The 24,563-nt window shown below is 43.2% G+C and overlaps 2 protein-coding genes and 1 pseudogene across 3 annotated transcripts in view; all 3 read right to left on the bottom strand.

The window, feature by feature from the left end:
- Positions 1-1,869: 1,869 nt before the first annotated feature.
- Positions 1,870-8,957, bottom strand: LOC121537821 (cytochrome P450 2K1-like). Its single transcript, XM_041845424.2, has 8 exons — positions 8,646-8,957; positions 7,001-7,163; positions 5,537-5,686; positions 5,276-5,436; positions 4,977-5,156; positions 4,701-4,842; positions 2,914-3,240; positions 1,870-2,325 (listed from the first exon to the last, which is right to left on the bottom strand). Exons 1-8 carry the CDS (start codon positions 8,850-8,852, stop codon positions 2,138-2,140), a joined length of 1,518 nt encoding a protein of 505 aa, XP_041701358.1. The 5' UTR covers positions 8,853-8,957; the 3' UTR covers positions 1,870-2,137.
- Positions 8,958-12,564: 3,607 nt separating this feature from the next.
- Positions 12,565-13,230, bottom strand: LOC123481823 (annotated as a pseudogene).
- A 4,621-nt stretch (positions 13,231-17,851) lies between these two features.
- Positions 17,852-24,563, bottom strand: part of LOC121537819 (SRSF protein kinase 2) — a 9,841-nt gene continuing 3,129 nt past the window's right edge. The window contains exons 2-12 of one of the 2 annotated variants that reach the window (XM_041845421.2): positions 23,770-23,873; positions 23,340-23,448; positions 23,151-23,238; positions 22,811-22,898; positions 22,548-22,654; positions 22,244-22,412; positions 20,395-20,471; positions 19,440-19,547; positions 19,113-19,182; positions 18,901-18,993; positions 17,852-18,381 (exon numbers count right to left, since the gene is read on the bottom strand). In XM_041845421.2, coding sequence (XP_041701355.2) covers positions 18,197-18,381; positions 18,901-18,993; positions 19,113-19,182; positions 19,440-19,547; positions 20,395-20,471; positions 22,244-22,412; positions 22,548-22,654; positions 22,811-22,898; positions 23,151-23,238; positions 23,340-23,448; positions 23,770-23,873 — 1,198 coding nt within the window. In that variant the 3' untranslated portion in view covers positions 17,852-18,196. The remainder of the gene's footprint in view (positions 18,382-18,900; positions 18,994-19,112; positions 19,183-19,439; positions 19,548-20,394; positions 20,472-22,243; positions 22,413-22,547; positions 22,655-22,810; positions 22,899-23,150; positions 23,239-23,339; positions 23,449-23,769; positions 23,874-24,563) is intronic. The other variant, XM_041845422.2, reaches the window with a different exon arrangement.

The following is a 24,563-nucleotide window of genomic DNA, read 5'->3' as shown; positions in this document are numbered from 1 at the left end:
GTCAATGGTTTTGTTCTCTTCAATTGAGATAAAAATTGGACTCCCTTTACTTCCTTGTGTTGTAACGCAAAAACTATATACTGTCAAAATGTACAGTTCATTGCTTTTTGCAGGAATTAATACTTTACCACAACTACTTGAAATTATAGGACATTATGACAATTCAAATTATAGATTAAAAAAAACACTGCATATCCAGGTATTTCTTGAATACACAATAATTAGAATTTGTTGGTTACTTGGATAGGTTCAAGTACAAACACACAAACAATGCACTGCACTATAGTGTGTCTAGCTTACGCTAACTTTCAACAACCGTTCCCAGCTTACGCTAAATTTCAACAACCGTTCCTAGCTTACGCTAACTTTCAACAACCGTTCCTAGCTTACGCTAACTTTCAACAACCGTTCCTAGCTTACGCTAACTTTCAACAACCGTTCCTAGCTTACGCTAACTTTCAACAACCGTTCGATGGAAACAAAAGGAAAGAAAGAAAATACAGAACCAATTGAAAATCACATAAAATCACATATGAGCACAATATCACAAATGTCACAGGCATTTGTCTCAATCGCACTCCACACTGCCCTTTCACACCTGGACAAAAGGAACACCTATGTGAGAATGCTGTACATTGACTACAGCTCAGTGTTCAACTCCATAGTGCCCACAAAGCTCATCACTAATCTAAGGAACGTGGGACTAAACACCTCCCTCTGCAACTGGATCCTGGACTTCCTGACGGGCCATCCCCAGGTGGTAAGGGTAGGCAACAACACATCTGCCACGATGATCCTCAACACGTGGGCCCCTCAGGGGTGTGTGCTCAGTCCCCTCCTGTACTCCCTGTTCACCCACGACTGCGTGGCCAAGCACGACTTCAACACCATCATTAAGTTTGCTGACAACGATGGTAGGCCTGATCACCGACAATGATGGACAGCCTATAGGGAGGAGGTCAGAGACCTGACAGTGTGGTGCCAGGACAACAACCTCTCCCTCAACGTGAGCAAGACAAAGGAGATGATAGTGGACTACAGGAAAAGGAGGGCCAAACACGCCCTCATTCACATCGACGGGGCTGTAGTGGAGCGGGTCGAGAGTTTCAAGTTCCTTGGTGTCCACATCACCAACAAACTATCATGGTCCAAACACACCAAGAAATTCATGAAGAGGGCACGACAATGCCTTTTCCCCTCAGGAGACTGAAAAGATTTGGCATTGGTCCCCAGAACCTCAAAGTTATACAGCTGCACCATCGAGAGCATCCTGACCGGTTGCATCACTGCCTGGTATGGCAACTGCTCGGCATCCGACCGTAAGTTACTACAAAGGGTAGCCCGTACAGCTCAGTACATCACTGGGGCCAAGCTTCCTGCCATCCAGGACCTATCTATTAGGCGGTGTCAGCGGAAGAACCCAAAAATTGTCAAAGACGCCAGTCACTCAAGTCATAGACTGTTCTCTCTGCTACCACAAGGCAAGCGGTACCGGAGTGCCAAGTCCAGGTCCAAAAGTCTTCTTAACAGCTTCTATCCCCAAGCTATAGCTATAAGACTGCTGAACAATTAATCAAATGGCCACCCGGACTATTTACATTGACCCTCCCTTTGTTTTTACACCGCTGCTACTCGCTATTATTATCTATGCATAGTCACTTTACCCCTACCTACATGTACAAGTTACCTCAACTAACCTGTACCCACGCACATTGATTCGGTACAGGTACCTCTCTAGAAAGCCTCATTATTGTTATTTTATTGTGTTACTTATTTACATTTTTAATTTTTAACTTTAGTTTAGAAAATATTTTCTTAACTCTATTTTCTTAAAACTGCATTGTTGGTTAAGGGCTTGTAAGTAAACGTTTCACGGTAAGGTCTACACCTATTGTAGTCGGTGCATGTGACAAATAAAATTTGATTTGATTTGAAATCAAACAACATAAATATTTACCTTAATATTTACAACTTGATGGAGATAATATATGCCATTTAGCAGACGCTTTTATCCATAGGGACTTACAGCTCATTCACATATATTATTCAAAATACACTGTATTAATCTGCAATAACAATAACCTTTTTATGTTGGTCTAAAGCCGTGTGTAATATACATTGGGACCAGACTCTCATCTCAGACCCGGCTCACAGCACACAACTGGTGTGGTGAAGGAGTGAGGGTGAACCCCAGGGATGGTGTGAGGTCCAGATCATCCTCTGTTACCCCGGGAGGAGGAGAGAAACAAAATCTCTGCAGGAGGGAGGTGAAGAAAAGGAAGAGCTCCATCCTGGCCAGACCCTCTCCTAGACAAACCCTACGACCTGGAAGAGGAATATGAGGAAGCAACATGAGGACAATAGATCTGTAACTATATAATAACATAGATAACTATAGGTTCCTATAGTTGACAAATATCAATATTCCCACTGGGCACAGACGTCAATTTAATGTCTATTCCACGTTGGTACAAAATCATTTCCATCCCCTCAACTCTATTTGAGTCAAAGCAATGAGGATATCAGATTTAGTTAGTTGAGCACCATAGAAGGATATCAGAATTAGTTAATTGAGCACCATAGAAGGACATCAGGTTTGGTTAATTGAGCACCATAGAAGGATATCAGATTTAGTTAGTTGAGCACCATAGAAGGATATAAGATTTAGTTAATTGAGCACCATAGAAGGATATCAGATTTAGTTATTTGAGCACCATAGAAGGATATCAGATTTAGTTAATTGAGCACCATAGAAAGATATCAGATTTAGTTAATTGAGCACCATATAAGGATATCAGATTTAGTTAATTGAGCACCATAGAAGGATATCAGATGTAGTTAACTGAGCACCATAGAAGGATATCAGATGTAGTTAATTGCTGAATGATAGTATTAAAAAACAGTGGGACTCACCTGCAGAGAAGGGCATGAAGGCATCCTTCTTGACGAATCGACCTTCCTCGTCCAGAAAGTGGGCGGGGTTAAAGGTGTGAGGGCTCTCCCATTCGCTCTCATCTCGCAGGACAGACGTCAGCAGAGGAAACACATCAGTCCCCTTTTTGATGAAGTATCCCTGGAAGGTGATGTCTCGGCTGGTGGTGTGAGGGATGGCCATGGGTGCAATGTTGGCCAGTCTCTGGGTCTCATGGATCACTGCATCAGTGTAGGGCAGGTTCTTCCTGTCCTCTACCAAGGCCTGACGACTTCCTATGACCCTGCTTATCTCCTCTTGGACCCGGTCTGGAAAACAAAGAAAGAGGGAGGGACAAAGATACTATAAAATCTGAATGATCTTTATCCTGAGGGAGGGACAAAGACACTATAAAATCTGAATGATCTTTATCCAGAGGGAGGGACAAGCATGTATCTGTTAATTCAATTCAAAGACCTGTGATTCGAGTGGGAAATTTGCCAACATTTACAGCAAGTAAAACCTTATTTACATAAGTATTCAGACCCTTTGCAATGAGCCTCAAAATTGAGCTCAGGTGCATCGTGTTTCCATTGATCATCCTTGAGATGTTTCTACAACTTGATTGGAGTCCACCTGTGGTGAATTCAATTGATTGGACATGATTTGGAAAGGCACACACCTGTGTATATAATGTCCCACAGTTGACAGTGCATGTCACAGCAAAAACCAAGCCATGAGGTTAAATGGAAGAAGTTTGGAACCACCAAGACTCTTCCTAGAGCTGGCCGCCCGGCCAAACTGAACAATCGGGGGAGAAGGTCCTTGTTTAGGGAGGTGCCCAATAACCTGATGGTCACTCTGACAGAGCTCCAGAGTTCCTCTGTGGAGATGGGATAACCTTCCAGAAGGACAATCATCTCTGCAGCACTCCTCCAACAAGGCCTTTATGGTAGAGTGGCCAGACAGAAGCCAATCCTCAGTAAAACGCACATGACAGCCCACTTGGAGTTTGCCAAAAGGCACCTAAAGGACTCTCAGACCATGAAAAACAAGACTCTCTGTTCTGATGAAACCAAGAAACCTTTGGTCTGAATGCCAAGCGCCACGTCTGGAGGAAAACAGCTCATCACCTGGCCAATACCATCCCTACGGTGTAGCATGGTGGTGGCAGCACCATGCTGTGGGGATGTTTTTCAGCGGCAGGGACTGGGAGACTAGTCAGGATCGAGGTAAAGATGAACGGAGCAAAGTACAGAGAGATCCTTGATGAAAATCTGCTCCAGAGCGCTCAAGACCTCAGACTGGGGCATAGGTTCACCTTCCAACGTGTTGCCCAGCCAGAACCCGGACTTGAACCCGATCTAACATCTCTGAAGAAACCTGAAAATAGCTGTACAGTGATGGTCCCCATCCAACCTCACAGAGCTTGAGAGGATCTCCAGAGAAGAACGGGAGAAACTCCCCAAATACAGGTGTACAAAGTTTGTAGCGTCATACCCAAGAAGACTCAAGGCTGTTACCGCTGCCAAAGGTGCTTCAACAAAGTATGGAGTATAGGGTCTGTGATATTTGTTTTTTTTATTATTAATACATTTGCAAACATTTCCAAAAACCTGGTTTTGCTTTGTCATTTGGGGATATTGTGTGTAGATTGATGAGGGAAAAAAACTGTTTTAATCTATTTTAGAATAAGGCTGTAACTTAACAAAAAAGAAAGGGTCTGAATACTTTCCGAATTCACTGTACAACGTGTTTGTCAGGTGAGTGTGTGAGTATCAATCCTTACCCTGTATATGGGGGTACTTGGCCATGAGCAGCAGACCCCAGCGCAGGGTTGTCCCGGTGGTGTCGGTACCAGCAGCAAACAGGTTGGCCACTGTCTGTATGAGATTCTCATTGTGGTAATGAGAGTTCATGTTGCCTGATTCCTTTTAATACATAAACAACAAACACAGGTCATGTTTCAGTAAACAAGAACAGGTATTTCTAAATCATCTCCCCGGACCCCCTAGTTATTCACTCCAAGAAATGACATGTTTATAACTGTAATAACTCTTTATACCTCCAGGGTCTGCTTTCGGACAAGGAACGAGTCCACAAAGCCTCTACACATCTGAGGGTTGAGAGTCTCCTTCAGCCCCCTCACCAGCTCCATCATCTCCTCTTGGTTGTTGGTAACATTTTTAATGATACGGGTCCTGGACTTCAGCAATGGGCCCAACCATGGGAACATGTTGTACAACTTTAAATAAAAAGCAACGCAAGAATGAACTCTGTATATATTATACTTGGACTAATTGAGTCTAGTGTGACCAGTCTGTCATTGTTCTCAAAGTAAACATGATAAGCACCGTATCGTACCTGTATTGAAACAGATCCTCCAAGTTGGATGGCCTCATTGGCTTGATCCACCGAGCGTCGGAACCGGGGATCAGAGTATTCAAACCTGCTGCCGTACACAATGCTGCAGATGATGTTGGAGACGGCATAATTAATTGGCTGGGTTGTATCAAATGCTTTACCTGTGACAAAGAGCAACAACAGACTTGAAATGAGAAAAACTGAGACAAGATGAAGACTTATTTTTCTTGTGTTATTGATATAAGAACATCAAACTTTTACCCTTGTGCTCTTCAAACACTTCAGTCAGGTAGCGAATTTCTTCAATGATCTTCTCCTCGCTCGCTTTCTTGCCCATTCCAAAGTCCCTAAGGTTTGTCAGGGCAAAGCGTCTCATCTCTTTCCATGAATCTCCATTGGCAAATACAATACCTATAAAAAAGTACAGTAGAACAAAATTGTTCTGATGTAGTAGTTGAGTGACATTCTTAAAGGAATACAAATCTATTTTAAGAAGAACACATTAATGGAAGTAGCAGGTTTCATACAAAATCAGATTTTTTCTTCATATTTTATATCAGATATTTGGGGTTGTTAGAACACAGAAGAGCATTGTGTATATTGTTGTTGGTTTTTACAGTATGGCACCAAGCAGTGGTGTAAAGTACTTAAGTAAAAATACTTTAAAGTACTACTTAAGTAGTATTTTGGGGTATCTGTACTTTACTTTACTATTTATATTTTTGACGACTTACTTTTACTTCACTACATTCCTTAAGAAAATATTATACTTTTTACCCCATACATTTTCCTTGACACCCAAAGGTACTCGTTACATTTTGAATGCATATTAGGACAGGAAAATAGTCAAATTCACCCACTTATCAACCGAACATCCCTGGTCACCCCTACTGTCACGATCGTCGACTGAAGACACGGACCAAGGCGCAGCGTGATAAGCGTACATACTTTTATTTAACGTACTTAACGACAAAAACACGATACGTGAAATCCTGAGGTTATAACACAACAAACCTTTACGGATCAATAAAATTCCACAAAGACTAGTGCAAAACAGGCTGCCTAAGTATGGTCCCCAATCAGAGACAACGAGCTACAGCTGTCTCTGATTGGGAACCACCCTGGCCAACATAGATCAAACGATCTAGAACAAAAACATAGAAAAACTAAACATAGCAAATTCACACTCTGGCTCAACATTTAAGAGTCCCCAGAGCCAGGGCGTGACACCTACTGCCTCTGATCTGGCGGACTCACTAAACACACATGCTTTGTTTGTAAATGATGTCTGAGTGTGCCCCAGGCTATCCGTAAATTTTAAAAACAAGAAAATGGTGGTGTCTGGTTTGCTTAATATAAGGAATTTGAAATAATAATATAATAATATGCCATTTAGCAGACGCTTTTATCCAAAGCTTTTATCCAAAGTGACTTACAGTCATGTGTGCATACTTTTACTTTTACTTTTGATACTTAAGTACATTTTAGCAATTACATTTACTTTTGATACTTAAGTATATTTTATTTTAAACCAAATACTTTTAGACTTTTACTCAGGTAGAATTTTACTGGGTGACATTTTCTATTAAGGTATCGTTACTTTTACTCAAGTATGACAGTTGGGTACTTTTTCCACCACTGGCACCAAGCATGCCTACTTAACTGTCCATTGTCAAGGTTTGCAATGTAGTAGGCCTGAGAATCAGTTAAGTTATCTGACATTACCGTGTCCTTTGTTTATTTCATTAAACATATGATTGATGCCCCTGTCCCCAAACTCCTCTGCATGGTTGACCAGTGCTTGCTTGACTGTCTTGTATCCTGTAAGAACGACCACTTTTCTGGGTCCAACGTGAACTGTGAACACCGAGCCATATTTCTTGGACAGCTGTAAAACATGAAATAAGCCGAAAGGCCAGGTTTAGACAGATAAGATCCTTTCCTTTCAAAGCCAAATGCCTCGTAAAATGTGAGAGTATGAACTTCTGAGGTCAATGTTTGACAGACAAGTTTTTTGTGTTACCTTCCAGAAATGAATGACTGATAATTTAAATACCCAGCTAGCACATAACGTTCTGAGAACCATGTTTCTTAGCGCTTGGTGAGAGCGTGGTTGTCATATGGATATTCTGCAAACAACCTTCCCACATCTTTCTCGGAATGGTGCAGTATAGCTGCTTGGCTTTCGAACATTGTCCCTTCATTTAAGGAACTTGACAAAAAATACGTTATTTTATTGGTATTTCATGACTTTAACAGAATGTTTCCTAAAAGTTCAAACATGGTGACATTTAATTAAAATGTTGGTAATGTTCAGGAACGTTCTCAAACTGGTTTAACCTCTTAAGGATCTGACCCTTTTTTCCAATTTCCGTCTAAAATGACATACCCAAATCTAACTGCCTGTAGCTCAGGACCTGAAGCAAGGATATGCATATTATTGATACCATTTGAAAGGAAAAACTTTGAAGTTTGTGGAAATGTGAAATTGATGTAGGAGAATATAACACATTAGATCTGGTAAAAGATAATACAAACAAAAAAGCATGCGTTTTATTTTGTTTCCTCATTGTTCTATTTAAAGTCATGTTCTCAAATTGTTCTGAGAACATTAAGAAAACATTCCATAAAAACCACAAGAAAACTTTAATAACGTTCAGAGAACGTTATAAGAATGTTATTTATAAACATACATTCCATTCTCAGCATCAACAAAACTCTCTCTATCCTCTATCTTGTTAAATGTGTTCGGGTGTGTTGGCTGCACCTACTGTTCGGCCACAGCTAATCTTAATGAGTGCTTGTTTCCTTTAAATGGGGTCTGTTTGAATAGACTAAAATTAACAGATTTGTATGATTAAAAAAACATGGCATGCTAGCTCCATCCTGGTGACGCTGTGGACCAATTCCATAGATAGAGAACAGAAAATTATAGGTTTGAATCTCATTGATGCTGTGTCACAATTAAAAAAGAAATGTGTTTTCAAGATTAATGCAAATGAAATTCCATGTGTCCTGTCTGTGCTTGGAATTCAAAAAAGCTAACACAAAATAAGTTAGCAGTGTTATTAAATGTCTTATTGAAACATTCAGTGCAACTTTTAAGGAAGTTCTTAAAAAACCCTCAAGATAACCAATATTTTCCGCAAAATGTTCCCTTCTGTTCTCTGAACGTTTAAAAAACGTTACATTTTACCGGTCAGGAAACGTATGGCTTCGTTCCCACAACCAATATGAAACCAAAAACATACGTTCCCACAACTTCCAAGAAACCAAATGTGCTAGCTGGGTACTGTGAGTCAATACCTTGAAAGGAGGTACTTGAAATTGAATAGTTCAAGCAAGCAAGCTTTTGACATTAAAATCTCACCTCACAGAGAGTCTGGTAGGGCCTCTTGAGATCCAGCTGGAGCAAGTTACCAATTAGGGGCAGCGGCCTGGGTCCTGGAGGCTCCTTTCCGTGTTCCTCAGAGCTGGATCCAGAGGAGAGGAGGTAGAGGACCAGCAGAAACAGCACAGCCCCCACCAGTGTCACTGTGCTGGGAGCCTGGAGGAGAAGACCCTCCATAAGAGACATCCTCGATCTGAGCTATTACACCTTACACTGGGCTAAAAAGAGAGACCGCTTGTGCTCATACACAACAATGACTCTCTAAGAACTTCCTGCCCATTGAGATGCCTGCCTATGGAGCTCTTCTTATGTAGAGGAAGGGACTGCCTCCAGGGAGGAGCTAGGTGTCTAGGCCAACACACACAATAGTAAAACTGCCAAGGCTACACAGCACATTCCCTGCAGATCATTGACTAAATGATAGCATGGTCTGATCATACTTTAGCTAAGGTCACTATGCCTGTCCTCATCCTGAGAGATGTTCCTCTTTATTACACCCTCGATAAAACACTGAATAGAACTGCAGACAAGTGGAAAAAGAATGAGGAACAACCTGGGGATTACGCAATAGCTCTGTGTGTTTGCTTCGGCTGTAACAGGGTGCTTCCTACACCACCCTATGTGAATGCCATTGAGTATAGAGAGCTCTGACTCGAGCCACACACAGGTTCTTAGACTTTGGTTTGGACAGGCGGGTTACAAAGTAGAGGCAGACAACAGTTTCCAAACAAATGTTTTATTAAGGCGTGGCTCAGTGTGGTTGTCTAGAAAAAATTCAGTTTCACCAGTTCAGTTAAATATTTTGTCATTCAATTTATTAATAGTGATCTGTTGTATAGATTTAAAACAAAGTCAGCAAAGACCCAACACAGGAACAGAGAGATCATCTGAATGATCTTTAGCCTGGTATCGGTTCAATGACCTGTGCTTCAAGTCGGTCTCTTGCCAATGTTTAGAGCTGGCAACACCTGTCTCTGTGTTTTGTGTCACTATATAAAAGGTCACGGACGGTTTTTATTCAGTGTAAAGGTCCCTACATAAAGGCTGTGTGTGTCTATTGGTCCTTACCCTAAATTGGACACTTACACTGATATCAGTACTGGCCAATCCCGCTCACTAATACACTTTTTTTGTTGATGTTTTAATATATTCACATTTTACATTCTGACAATTCAAAAGAGATATTTTAAAGACACTTTTATCCAAAGGGACTTACTGCTCATTCACATATGTTTTTCAAAATACACTGTATCAATCTGCAATAACAATAACCTTTTTATGTTGGTCTAAAGCCGTGTGTAATATACATTGGGACCAGACTCTCATCTCAGACACTGCTCACAGCACACAACTGGTGTGGTGAAGGAGTGAGGGTGAACCCCAGGGATGGTGTGAGGTCCAGATCATCCTCTGTTACCCCGGGAGGAGGAGAGAAACAAAATCTCTGCAGGAGGGAGGTGAAGAAAAGGAAGAGCTCCATCCTGGCCAGACCCTCTCCTAGACACACCCTACGACCTGCGAGGGTGACCCCAGTGAGATTAAAATATGTATCATAATTATAATAATAATAAAATGAAAGCTGTCCAAAAAGCTGCTTTGATTTCTCAATTTGATTTCCCTTCTCCATGCCCAACAAAATGTCAATGTATATGTTAAAATGAATGCACCTGCATAAAAGGCATAGAAGAATCACAGACGTCCCCTGCAGTGAGAGACTGGAAGAGAGCTGTTACTTGTGTATTCAGAATGACAGTAATCACCTCTGACATCTTTTTGTCAGGTCCAAGGTTTTTCTCTGTGACGCTAGTGCATGCAACTCAAATAACTCAACATCAAAAGGGAACCTCTATGGTCAACAATTCTTTGTTCTCTGTGTTTATATATTTTAGCTGATTCAGGATGTCTTTACCCTAATGTTGACTAATCAGACAAAAATATGGACAACCAGGACTCTCGAGTGGTGGTGTGAGGGATGGACATGGGTACAATGTTGGCCAGTCTCTGGGTCTCATGGATCACTGCATCAGTGTAGGGCAGGTTCTTCCTGTCCTCTACCAAGGCCTGACGACTTCCTATGACCATGCTTATCTCCTCTGGGAACCGATGTGGAAAAAAGACAGTGCCAATGTTCCTATAAACCAGAGGTGAAATATTAATCTGAATGATCTTTAGCCTGGTGTCAGTTCAATGACCTGTGTTTTAGGTTGGCCTCTTGCCAATGTTTACGGCTAACACCTTAATTGTCTCTGTGTTTTGTGTCACTATGTAAAAGGTCTCAGACGGTTTTTATGCAGTGTAGCCCTTTCCTGCAGTCAAATGACCTAGTGGCCTCAAGGTTAAATGTTATTAATATTTTTCATAATTTCATAATTATAAACTTTTTTTTTTTTTTTACATCCGTAGAAAATCTGGTGTTTCTATGTTAAATGGTTTTGATATATTTCAGCCTTCTGTGATGTATATAAAGTGTAATATTGGGATGACCAGCCATAAAATAGCGCAATGTATGTCACAACAGGTGTAAATATATGGGTCATGACAGTGTTATGATCAAATAATGACAGGTTATGACAAGTTATGTCAGATGTTATGACATATTATGACATGGTTATTGACCGTGTCCTAATGTGTTATGACACTGGGTGTCAAGTAAAGTAATGGTCCCTACGTGAACTTACAATGTATGTGGGTGCACTTGACCTCAGACCCCATCGAAGGGTTGTCACTGTGGTGTCAGTACCAGCAGCAAGCAGGTTGGTCACAGAAGATATCAGGTTGTTTTCATGATAGTGAGAGTCTTTATTTCCTGATTCATGGGTAACACATGAGTACTTAAAGGAATAATCCAAACCCAGAAATCCAAATCATGAAACTCCTGTCAATTTGGTGAAAGCCTATGTTCTATCAGTGGGTAACAAAGACCCAATTCCTATGATTTAACTTCTAAGTGGTCCGTCACTGAAATCAGGAAATCGTCTAGGAACGTATCATAGCTACATATTTCCATACTTGAAGGAAGTCAGAGGTAGTTTTGCTAGCCAATGCTAACTAGCATTAGCGCAATGACTGGAAGTCTATGGGTATCTGCTTACGGGGATCTGCATGTGAATGACGCATAGCGGAGGCAGAGAAAATAGGAATCAGCTCTATTTTGTCGAACTCCGCTTCAGAGTTTTGCTTCCTGTCTGGAAAGTGCTATCGAGCAGATTCCTATTTTCTTCGGCTCGGCTAGGCGTCTTTCACATTTACAAGCATCGTTTACCGCTCCGCCTGGATAGATAGATATAAGTCCAGCTACCACAGTTTTGACCTTTATTTATGTCCAGCAATGGCCTGTATGACTGAGTTAAGGCCTAATCTTGGCACAGCATACATCTGTTAAGCCTCAATTGATACCCATAGACATCCAGCCATTGTGCTAATGCAAGTTAGCATTGGCTCACGAAAGTACCTCGAACTTCCTTCATACGTGACACAGAGACATAAAAATGGTATCCACGAGTTCATCAATAGACTGTGTTAGTGCTGGAGACAATGAGGTTGAAAAGGCATACCTTCTCTTTCTGCTTTTGAACAAGGAACGAGTCGTCTACACATCTGAAGGTTAAGAGTCTCCTTCATTCCACTGGCCAGCTCCTTTACATCCTTCTGGTTGCTGTCAACATCTTTCAGCATTCGACTATTTATCCACGGGCCCAGCCATGGAAAGATGTTGTAGCTCAGCTGGTAGAGCACGGTGCTTATAACGCCAAGGTAGTGGGTTCGATCCCCGGGACCACCCATACACAAAAATGTATGCACGCATGACTGTAAGTCGCTTTGGATAAAAGCGTCTGCTAAATGGCATATTATTATTATTATTATTATCTCACCGTACAAATAAGTAAATGTGAATAATTAAATGTTTTGAGTACAGTATACTTATATTCTATGAGAACTTTAGAGTGAATGTGAAAACAGTACCTGAATAGATGCAGAACCTGTAAGGCGTAGGCTGTCATTGGCCCTGTCCACCATGCCTTGGAACTGGGCTTCAAAGAATTCAAACCCCCTGCCCCTTTCTTGCCCATTCCAAAGTCCGAAGGTTCATCAGGGAAAAGCGTCTCATCTTTCTCCACAAGTCTCCAATGGCAAACAGAATAACTGTGAAAAAAAAGGGAGTTGGAATTATCTCAAGGAAACAATGTGTGATAATGCATAAGTGAAATAGTCAACTATCCAAAAATCAGTTATTCCTAATTGTTTACCATATCCTTGGTTGGTATCTGTGGACATGCGGGTGACGCCCCTTTCCCCAAATTCCTCTGCATGGTTGACCAGTGCTTGCTTGACCGTCTTGTATCCTGCCAGGATGACCTCTTTCTTGGGTCCAAATTGAACCGTAAGAGCTAGACAGATAAACAAGCAGATAAAAGGACTATTTGAGGAGCACAATGAAAATAAGCCTTAGTTAATCCTCAAGAATTGTTTCACGTATATATCGAAATGATTATGTCACCATCTGGGGGCACATATTCAGTCAACTTTCTTCAAACTGACCTTCCGTGCCCCTAGGTAGCAACATAATCATACACTGAGTGTACAAAACATTAAGAACGACTTCCTAATATTGAGTTGCACACCCCTTTTTGCACTTAGAACAGCCTCAATTCGTCGAGGCATGGACTCTACAAGGTGTCGAAAGCGTTCCACAGGGATGCTGGCCCATGTTGACTCCAAAGCTTTCCACAGTTCTGTCAAGTTGGCTGGATGTCCTTTGGGTGGTGGACCATTCTTGATACACACGGGAAACTGTTGAGCTTGAAAAACCCAGCAGCGTTGCAGTTCTTGACACACTCAAACCAGTGCACCTGGCACCTACTACCATACCTCGTTCAAAGGCACTTAAAGCTTTTGTCTTGCCCATTCACCCTCAGAGTTGTACACATACACAATCCATGTCTCGAGGCTTAAAAATCCTTCTTTAACCTGTCTCCTTCCCTTCATCTACACGGATTGAAGTGGATTTAACAGGAGACATCAATAAGCGATTATAGCTTTCACCTGGATTCACCTGGTCAGTCTATGTCATGGAAAGAGCAGGTGTTTTTTTTTCATTTTGTTTTTTTTTCATTTAGCAGACGCTCTTATCCAGAGCGACTTATCCAGAGCGACTTTGTACACTCAGTGTTATCTCAAAGTCTTATCTCCTATAGAAACAGTTTTGATAAATGTAGAGAAAACCAAACGTATGCTCACTGCTGTATGGCGCGAAAGAGAGGGATACCATGTGGGAAACAGGTAAAGAGAAAGAGAGGGATACCATGTGGGAAACAGGTAAAGAGAAAGAGAGGGATACCATGTGGGAAACAGGTAAAGAGAAAGAGAGGGATACCATGTGGGAAACAGGTAAAGAGAAAGAGAGCGATACCATGCGGGTCCACAAAAACTTTGTCACCATGGATTGCCTCAGAACAGATGGGGTCTTCAAAGACACTGCTGTTGAATGAATATAACTATGCACTAGACTAGATGGTGCTGTTGTGTTGGATCCCCAAGATGTATCAGGACAACTGATGCATTTTAAGAAACATTTTCTAATTAAAATTGGTGTCATTGTCAAATATTATACATTCCAAAGTACTTTCATTTTAAATACACTGCTCAAAAAAATAAAGGGAACACTTAAACAACACAATGTAACTCCAAGTCAATCACACTTCTGTGAAATCAAACTGTCCACTTAGGAAGCAACACTGATTGACAATACATTTCACATGCTGTTGTGCAAATGGAATAGACAACAGGTGGAAATTATAGGCAAATAGCAAGACACCCCCAATAAAGAAGTGGTTCTGCAGGTGGTGACCACAGACCACTTCTCAGTTCCTATGCTTCCTGGCTGATGTTTTGGTCACTTTTGAATGCTGGCGGTGCTTTCACTCTAGTGGTAGCATGAGACGGAGTCTACAACCCACACAAGTGGCTCAGGTAGTGCAGCTCATCCAGGATGGCACATCAATGCGAGCTGTGGCAAGAAGGTTTGCTGTGTCTGTCAGCGTAGTGTCCAGAGCATGGAGGCGCTACCAGGAGACAGGCCAGTACATCAGGAGACGTGGAGGAGGCCGTAGGAGGGCAACAACCCAACAGCAGGACCGCTACCTCCGCCTTTGTGCAAGGAGGAGCAGGAGGAGCACTGCCAGAGCCCTGCAAAATGACCTCCAGCAGGCCACAAATGTGCATGTGTCTGCTCAAACGGTCAGAAACAGACTCCATGAGGGTGGTATGAGGGCCCGACGTCCACAGGTGGGGGTTGTGCTTACAGCCCAACACCGTGCAAGACGTTTGGCATTTGCCAGAGAACACCAAGATTGGCAAATTCGCCACTGGCGCCCTGTGCTCTTCACAGATGAAAGCAGGTTCACACTGAGCACATGTGACAGACGTGACAGAGTCTGGAGACGCCGTGGAGAACGTTCTGCTGCCTGCAACATCCTCTAGCATGACCGGTTTGGCGGTGGGTCAGTCATGGTGTGGGGTGGCATTTCTTTGGGGGGCCGCACAGCCCTCCATGTGCTCGCCAGAGGTAGCCTGACTGCCATTAGGTACAGAGATTAGATCCTCAGACCCCTTGTGAGACCATATGCTGGTGCGGTTGGCCCTGGGTTCCTCCTAATGCAAGACAATGCTAGACCTCATGTGGCTGGAGTGTGTCAGCAGTTCCTGCAAGAGGAAGGCATTGATGCTATGGACTGGCCCGCCCGTTCCCCAGACCTGAATCCAATTGAGTACATCTGGGACATCATGTCTCGCTCCATCCACCAACGCCACGTTGCACCACAGACTGTCCAGGAGTTGGCGGATGCTTTAGTCCAGGTCTGGGAGGAGATCCCTCAGGAGACCATCCGCCACCTCATCAGGAGCATGCCCAGGCGTTGTAGGGAGGTCATACAGGCACGTGGAGGCCACACACACTACTGAGCCTCATTTTGACTTGTTTTAAGGACATTACATCAAAGTTGGATCAGCCTGTAGTGTGGTTTTCCACTTTAATTTTGAGGGTAACTCCAAATCCAGACCTCCATGGGTTGAAACATTTGATTTCTATTGATAATTTTTGTGCGATTTTGTTGTCAGCACATTCAACTATGTAAAGAAAAAAGTATTTAATAAGATTATTTAATTCATTCAGATCTATGATGTGTGGTTTAAGTGTTCCCTTAATTTTTTGAGCAGTGTACATTATTTTATTCCAAATACATCTAAAATAATTGCATGTGACAAGAGAGGCGCACAAACCAGAGGCAAAGCCATGGCAGGACTGGGCAGAGGCCCTGCCATATTGAACACTGGCCCACCCAATCAGGCTGGCTTAAAATATATACAGTGCATTCGGAAAGTATTCAGACCCTTTACCTTTTCCACATTTTGTTACATTACAGCCTTATTCTAAAATTGATTAAATATATTTTTATCCTCATCAATCTATACCCCATAATGACAAAGTGAAAACAGGTTTTTAGAAATTTCTGCAAATGTATTAAAAATAAATATTTACATTATTTACATAAGTATTCAGACCCTTTGCTATGAGACTCGAAATTGAGCTCAGGTGCGTCCTGTTTCCATTGATCATCCTTGAGATGTTTCTACAACTTTACCTGTGGTAAATTAAATTGATTGGACATGATTTGGAAAGGTGCACACCTGTCTAAATAACGTCCCACAGTTGACAGTGCAAAAACCAAGCTATGAGGTTGAAGGAATTGTCTGTAGAGCTCCTAGACAGGATTGTGTCGAGGCACAGATTTACATTTTTGTCATTTAGCAGACGCTCTTATCCAGAGTGACTTACAGTTAGTGAGTGCATACATTCTTTTTCATACTGGCCCCCTGTGGGAATCGAACCCACAACCCTGGCGTTGCAAACGCCATGCTCTACCAACTAAGCTACATCCCTGCGGGCCATTCCCTCCCCTACCCTGGGCCAATTGTGCGCCGCACCATGGGTCTCCCGGTCGCGGCCGGCTATGACAGAGCCTGGATTCGAACCAGGATCTCTAGTGGCACAGCTAGCACTGCAATGCAGTGCCTTAGACCACTGCGCCACTCAGGAGTCAGATCTGGGGAAGGGTACCCGAAAAATTTCTGCAGCTTTGAAGGTCCCCAAGAACACAGTGTCCTCCTTCATTCTTAAATGGAAGAAGTTCGTAACCACCAAGACTCTTTCTAGAGCAGGCCGCCCGGCCAGACTGAGCAATCGGGGGAGAAGGACCTTCGTCAGGGAGGTGACCAAGAACCCAATGTTCACTCTGGCAGAGCTCCAGAGTTCCTCTGTGGAGATGGGAGAACCTTCCAGAAGGACAACATCTCTGCAGCACTCTACCAATCAGGCCTTTGTGGTAGAGTGGCCAGTCAGAAGCCACTCCTCAGTAAAATGCACATGACAGCCCGCTTGGCGTTTGCCAAAAGGCAACTAAAGACTCTCAGACCATGAGAAACAAGATTCTCTGGTCTGATGAAACCAAGATTGAACTCTTTGCCTTAATGCCAAGTGTCACGTCTGGAGGAAACCTGGCACCATCCCTACGGTGAAGCATGGTGGTGGCAGCATCATGCTGTGGGGATGTTTTTCAGCGTCAGAGACTGGGAGACTAGTCAGGATCGAGGGAAAGATGAACGGCACAAAATACAGAGAGATCCTTGATGAAAACCTGCCCCAGAGCGCTCAGGAGCTCAGACTGGGGCGAAGGTTCACCTTCCAACAGGACAACGACCCCAAGCACACAGCCAAGACAAGACAGGTGTGGCTTCGGGACAAGTCTCTGAATGTCCTTGAGTGGCCCAGCCAGAGCCCGGACTTGCAGACATGCAGGTGTTCCCCAAAAGAGACAATGGAAACAATAGATTTTTAGCAATACTTGATTTATTGAATTTTGTAAAAAAAAAAAAAAGAGCTTAAAATATAGCACAATTTGCGCAGTGCACTGTGCAGCACAGCTGTGGAAAGGCTGAGCACAAGCTCTACATTTAAGCAAATCATACAATACTTGTATAAGATTATACATCATACATTCATTACACTTTACAGCAGTGGAGGCAGGTGGGATGAGCTATAGGAGGATGGACTCATTGTAATGGCTGGAATGGAATTAATGGAGTCAAACATGTGGTTTCCATATGTATGATCTGTTTGAAACCGTTCCATTTATTCAATTCCATTCCAGCTATTACGATGAGCCCATCCTCCTATAGATTCTCCCACCAGCCTCCACTGCTTTATATATAATCAAATGCTCCATACATTTATCAGAAGAAATGTAGTCTTACTTTAAAAATGTACATAAAATATTACATTCCACAGAGAGCATTGGCATGGGGCCAATAGGCAAACATTTCTAGTGTATATCCTCCCCTAGTCTTAGTGATTGAGCACCACTCGGTTTGTTTCTGCAGGTCCACTAACATAACACATGTATCTACTAACTTGGTATCAAGTTGGCTCCGTGTGGTCCCCATGGGCGGGACTATCAGGTCTCCAAGACCAGGGCTCAGGAGCTAAGCCATGGGTGCAGGAGACACTGGGCAGCACTGGCCCTCCTCTCGGGCTGGAAGTCCAACATGTGCAACAGGAAGTCAGAGAACAGAGAGGCCTCCTTCAGCAGGAAGTGGTATTTCTCCACCAGCACCTCATACAGACCCCAGGGCCGCAGCACCCCGATACGATGCATTTCACCTGGGAGACCATGCAACATAGAGGAAGAGGAAAGAGAGAGGAGGCAGAGGAAAGAGAGAGGAGGTGAAACAGAGAGGAGGCAGAGGAACGAGAGAGGAGGTGAAACAGAGAGGAGGCAGAGGAAAGAGAGAGGAGGCAGAGGAAAGAGAGAGGAGGTGAAACAGAGAGGAGGCAGAGGAAAGAGAGAGGAGGTGAAACAGAGAGGAGGCAGAGGAAAGAGAGAGGGGGTGAAACAGAGAGGAGGCAGAGGAAAGAGAGAGGAGGTGAAACAGAGAGGAGGTGAAACAGAGAGGAGGCAGAGGAAAGAGAGAGGAGGTGAAACAGAGAGGAGGCAGAGGAAAGAGAGAGGAGGTGAAACAGAGAGGAGGCAGAGGAAAGAGAGAGGAGGTAAATAGAAGGAAGCTTTTTGACTTGGAAAGAAAAAGTATTTCTTGTAGTTTTGTCTTAACTAAAACACTATGATTCGTCACATCAAAGAGTCCTTTCTCTATGTTGGAATAAGCAATGTCCTTCACTCACCTCTGCGATTGAAGTACTCAATGGAATATTTGCCAGACAAGGCGACTGCTGCTGGGATTTTGCCTAGAAGTTCTATTATGTGAGCGATGTGGTCTGGAGGAAACAGAACCGAAACCTCAATGGATAAACAATTAAGCAAAGTCACAAAGTGGACACAATGTTATCTCCATCGAATCCTGTGTCAATATTTGCCACGCCTAATATCAACATACCTTCCTCTAAGGAAAAGGTCTTCCCAGCTCTGGGCTCAAACAATGAATCTCCAGTGACCAACTCAAAAGCCTAGAATAAAAAGAAGAAGAATTGAATTGCCAGGAACTATTCTGCAGTGGCATCTACTAAGTTTAGTGCTAGTGGGGTGGGTACATTTGTAGACTGGAAGAGTAACTAAACGGCAGGAGAGGTAAATGATCCAAGTGAATCAGAGGAGACCGGAGAGATCATGGTTGTACTTCAGTGAAGCTGCAAACAGATGCAGACTATAAGTGTTGTTAGTGATGGTGGTTGTGTGGTGGTTGTGTGGTGTTTGTGTCTCTCACCATGCAGGCTACACTCCAGATGTCTGCTGGTGGGCCGTAGTCAGAGCCCAATAGAACCTCTAGTGAGCGGTACTGACGGGTCTGGATCTCCTCACAGAAATGTTTGTACTGGAATGTCACACAGAGCAAAGGCACAGTGTAAATACAGTTCTGATCCCAGGGCAGTATTCCACACTAGTCCCTCTTATTTTGGAACCAACTACTGAGTATGAACGGAGGTTCAGCAACGGCAACGGTTCATAAAGATGTCGGAATTCAGATATGACGTCATTGTTTTAGCACTATCCACAGAGTTTTTAGATTATAATTCGCAACATGGTTCAATGTGCCAATAAACCAACACAATCACATTTTTCAAATTGGCCTCGTATTGGAGCTAAAATTGGGATCATGTATTTATTAATTTTTTATTTAACCAGGCAAGTGAGTTAAGAACAAATTCTTATTTACAATGATGGCCTACCAAAAGGCAAAAGGCCTCCTGCGGGGACGGGGATTAAAAATAAAAACATAGGACAAAAACACACATCACGACAAGAGACACCACAACACTACATAAAGAGAGACACCACAACACTACATAAAGAGAGACACCACAACACTACATAAAGAGAGACCATAGACAACAACGTAGCATGGCAGCAACACATGACTACACAGCATGGTAGCAACACCACATGACAACAACATGGTAGCAACACAACATGGCAGCAGCACAAAACATGGTACCAACATTATTGTGCACAGACAACAGCACAAAAGGGCAAGAAGGCAGAGACAACAATACATCAAGCGAAGCAGCCACCGATGCATACTGTGCTAATGACGATAAAAAAACAGAGTAATGGAGATCAATATAAAATACGTCAAAATTAGCAAAATAGCCATTTGTGAGAAATGCATGGGGGCCGTCAATTTTATGCACCTCCGCTATTACTGACTGATCAATACCCACCACCCAACAGGAGCTTCCCAGGTCAGCAATCTTTACTGTGACCTCCTTCAGACTGATGGGAGTCACCAGCTCCTTCTCTGAATAGACAGTAAGAGATAAACAACATGCAGTAGAGGCTTATGATCTGATTTAAACACTTCAACAGCATCCTAGGCACAGTAAAGTGACAAACAGGCAGAATACACAGTACATCTAAATCTAAAGGTGACATAGAAACAGAATACTAGCCTTCAGTAAAGTGTCATGTGCAGTAAACAGATGTATCATCTGGTCCGCTCAGTCATGACCTTACAGAGTTCTAGAACATCTGTAGCTGAACAGTGTGACCTTACAGCACAGGTGTCAAACTCATTCCACGGAGTGCCGAGTGTGTGCAGGCTTTTCCTTTCAATTAAGACCTAGACAACCAGGTGAGGGGAGTTCTTTACTAATTAGTGACCTTAATTCATCAATACAAGGGAGGAGTGAAAACCCGCAGGCTCTCGGCCTTCCGTGGAATGAGTTTGACACATGCCTTATAGAGTTCTAGAAATTCTGTAGCTGAACAGTACTCAGTCATAAGACCTTACAGAGTTCTAGAACATCTGTAGCTGAACACTAATGATCAAGTACAAGGGACTACACAGCTGATTCAAATAATCAAAGCCTGATGATGAGTTGGATATTAGAATCAGCTGTGTAGTGCTAGGGCAAAAACCAAAACGTGCACCCAGGGATGGCCCCAGGATCGAGTTTGGGAAACCCTGTTCTAGAACATCTGTAGCTGAACAGTATTCAGTCCATAGAGAGCCTATTAAATTACTATTCTACTATTCTAAATAATTAGTATTCTAATTCCTAATTCTATGACCTTACAGATTTCTAGAACATCTGTAGGTGAACAATACTCAGTCATATGACCTTACAGAGTTCTAGAACATCTGTAGCTGAACAGTCATATGACCTTACAGAGTTCTAGAACATCTGTAGTTAAACAGTCATATGACCTTACAGAGTTCTAGAACATCTGTAGTTAAACAGTCATATGACCTTACAGAGTTCTAGAACATCTGTAGTTAAACAGTCATATGACCTTACAGAGTTCTAGAACATCTGTAGTTAAATAGTCATATGACCTTACAGAGTTCTAGAACATAGAGTACCACAGTATGAGTCATAATACCCATAGAATCTAGCGGTCAAACAAGGAAATGGTTCCAATCGTTTTTCCACCATTAATTTTTCCCATAGGGGATTTTATATATGTATATATGCGAGAAAAAAATAACATATGGGGGATTGGAAGTGATACAGACAATTACATTGATGGAAGTTACAATCTATCTGCAATATTAAAGCTGATCTACCTCCTAATAAAAAAATTAAAAATAGTTTAAAAAAGAATATCTGGATTAACTATGTAATGTTAGCTCAATTTAGCAATGAATAAATTGGCTACATTTCTTTAAACTGACAATTCTTTGAACTGTCTTTTGTTTTAAATTTTAAATTGACACAATACCTGTTAGCAAAGGTGTCATCTAGAGATGGCGTGCAGGAGCTTGCAGGGATTTGTAGTCTTGCATGATGTCTACTTTGGTAGCATTTTAGAATCTGACAGTAAATAGAGCTGCATATATTGATAAAAGTCACAGTGTCCGAGAGAGATTTACATGCTTATCAAAACGTCACGCCAGGGTAATCCTACACAAACACAGCCCTTATTTTAAGTGTTCCTAAAATTACCTATGGGAAAAATGAATGGTGGAAAAACGATTGGAACCATTTCTCTGTTTGACCGCTAGGTTTTATGGGTATTATGACACCTCCACTGTGGGGCTCTATTATGTAGCTGAACAGTGAACACTACCTGCTCTACTCCTTGACTTGGCATTTCCCCCAAGGAATGGAGGACATGCACTGCCCCCTGCTGTCTGTTTTGGGATCTGCTCCTTCATCCATAGCAGTATATTTTCAGGCTTGATGTCTGTGTGGATGATTTTACATTGAGTGTGCAGGTAGTCCAACGCCTGCAGAACCTACAGGGAGAGAGTGATGGCACTGTTAACCTGAAACAACTCCTGCATCAAACTAAAGATGCATCCAGACAGTGTGGTGATATCGATAATGACGTTTCTCCTTATCTCCTCCTATGAACTCTGTCACTCTCTTACCTGAGCAATGACCTGTTTGACCCAAGACAGCGATAGCCCTGGGTTTCCAAAACAGACCTGCCAACAGCAGAGGTCTGGTCCCAGCAGCTCCAGCACTAGGCATACGTCTACACACAGGAGGTCAAGGAACCAAACACTGTGAACTTTGACTGTGAGACTGTCAGATAGTGTGTGTGTGTGTGTGTGTGTGTGTGTGTGTGTGTGTGTGTGTGTGTGTGTGTGCATGCGTTTGTGTGATGACTGTGCAGTCTGGGGAAGGATACGGACTCCGTTGACCCCAGCTATCTTGAACTCATCCAGCAGTTGGACTATCCTCCGGCTGTGGGGGTGACGGGCAGTGGGACCACTGGCCTGAGGGAGAGGGGGGTGAGAGAGGTCAGGCTCAGAGTCCGGACTATACTGACCGAGAACTTGTAAAAAATAATGAACCTTGAAAACATGGTGGGTGTGAATAAGTCTGGCAGAGAAAGATAAATAACATGAGGGGGACTAAGAGTAAAACTAGTTATTACTGAGGCGTTAGGGGGTGAGGACGAGAAAGTGATGAAGGAGGAAGTAAATAACCTAACGTGAAAAATCAGAAAGGGAGAAGAAGAGACTCACACAAAGTAGCAGAGTCAGTTCATCTTGCCCAGCCTGTGTGAATCCTTCTCCACTCTTCAAAACCTTCACGGCCACTCGTCTGCCCAACCTTCACACACAGAGCTTCGTTTTACTCACACTGCAGCATTTTCTATATGCCAAGAAGGGGATATTTGAGTATATGCTCACACAGCAACATAGTGAATGTACCTGAGGTCCAAGCAGAGCCAAACAGTGGCAAAGTATCCCCAGCCCAACTTAGACAGAACCTGGTATCTCCTGTTGAAGGTGTCTCCAATGTGAACAGGGTGGTACCCCCCTATTGAAACATACAGTGTGAGAACAAATAGCTGTTACACCTCGAACTGCTGTATTTACTGTATGTCAACAGACTATGACAGCAAGATATGGAAGGAGAAAGACAGAGTGAGTATAGCGGTAGGTAGGGCAACAGGTAGCCTAGCTCTTAAGAGCATTGGGCCAGTAACCGAAAGGTAGCTGGTTTGAATCCCTGAGACGACTAGGTGAATCTGTCTATGTGCCCTTGAGCAAGGCACTTAACCCTAATTGCTCCTGTAAGTCGAGCTGGATAAGAGCGTCTGCTAAATGACCAAAATGTAAATGTGGAGTCATAACGGACCATGGCAGTATTCTCGGGGGTCCTCTCTGTCCAGTGACTCCTCTGGCTCCAGCTGTTCCAAACGACTCAGCTTATGAAGTCCGTTGGATGTCCCAGGTTCACTGCTGCAACACATACATTCCAATACACTTACTGTACACACATACAGTACACACACACACTGTCAGCCTGTGTGATCCTACACAGGGCAGAGATGTGACCCCACTGTCAGCTTGTGTGATCCTACACAGGGAAGAGATGTGACCCCACTGTCAGCCTGTCTGATCCTACACAGGGCAGAGATGTGACCCCACTGTCAGCCTGTCTGATCCTACACAGGGCAGAGATGTGACCCCACTGTCAGCCTGTCTGATCCTACACAGGGCAGAGAGGTGACCCCACTGTCAGCCTGTCTGATCCTACACAGGGCAGAGATGTGACCCCACTGTCAGCTTGTGTGATCCTACACAGGGCAGAGATGTGACCCCACTGTCAGCCTGTCTGATCCTACACAGGGCAGAGATGTGACCCCACTGTCAGCCTGTCTGATCCTACACAGGGCAGAGATGTGACCCCACTGTCAGCTTGTGTGATCCTACACAGGGCAGAGATGTGACCCCTCTGTCAGCCTGTCTGATCCTACACAGGGTAGAGATGTGACCCCACTTTCAGCCTGTCTGATCCTACACAGGGAAGAGATGTGACTGGAGTGAGATTACTTTTAGACACTTCCCTGGCTGTTCACAGGGAGACACAGCCGGCAGGACTCAGAATGGGATTTGGACATACCACTATAGTCTTTAGCCAGAGCGACT

This window comes from Coregonus clupeaformis, chromosome 24 (genome assembly GCF_020615455.1).
Source record: "Coregonus clupeaformis isolate EN_2021a chromosome 24, ASM2061545v1, whole genome shotgun sequence".
Taxonomy (NCBI): domain Eukaryota; kingdom Metazoa; phylum Chordata; class Actinopteri; order Salmoniformes; family Salmonidae; genus Coregonus; species Coregonus clupeaformis.
The sequence above is the reverse complement of the archived record's forward strand: the minus strand, read 5'-3'. Positions and strand labels throughout refer to the sequence as shown.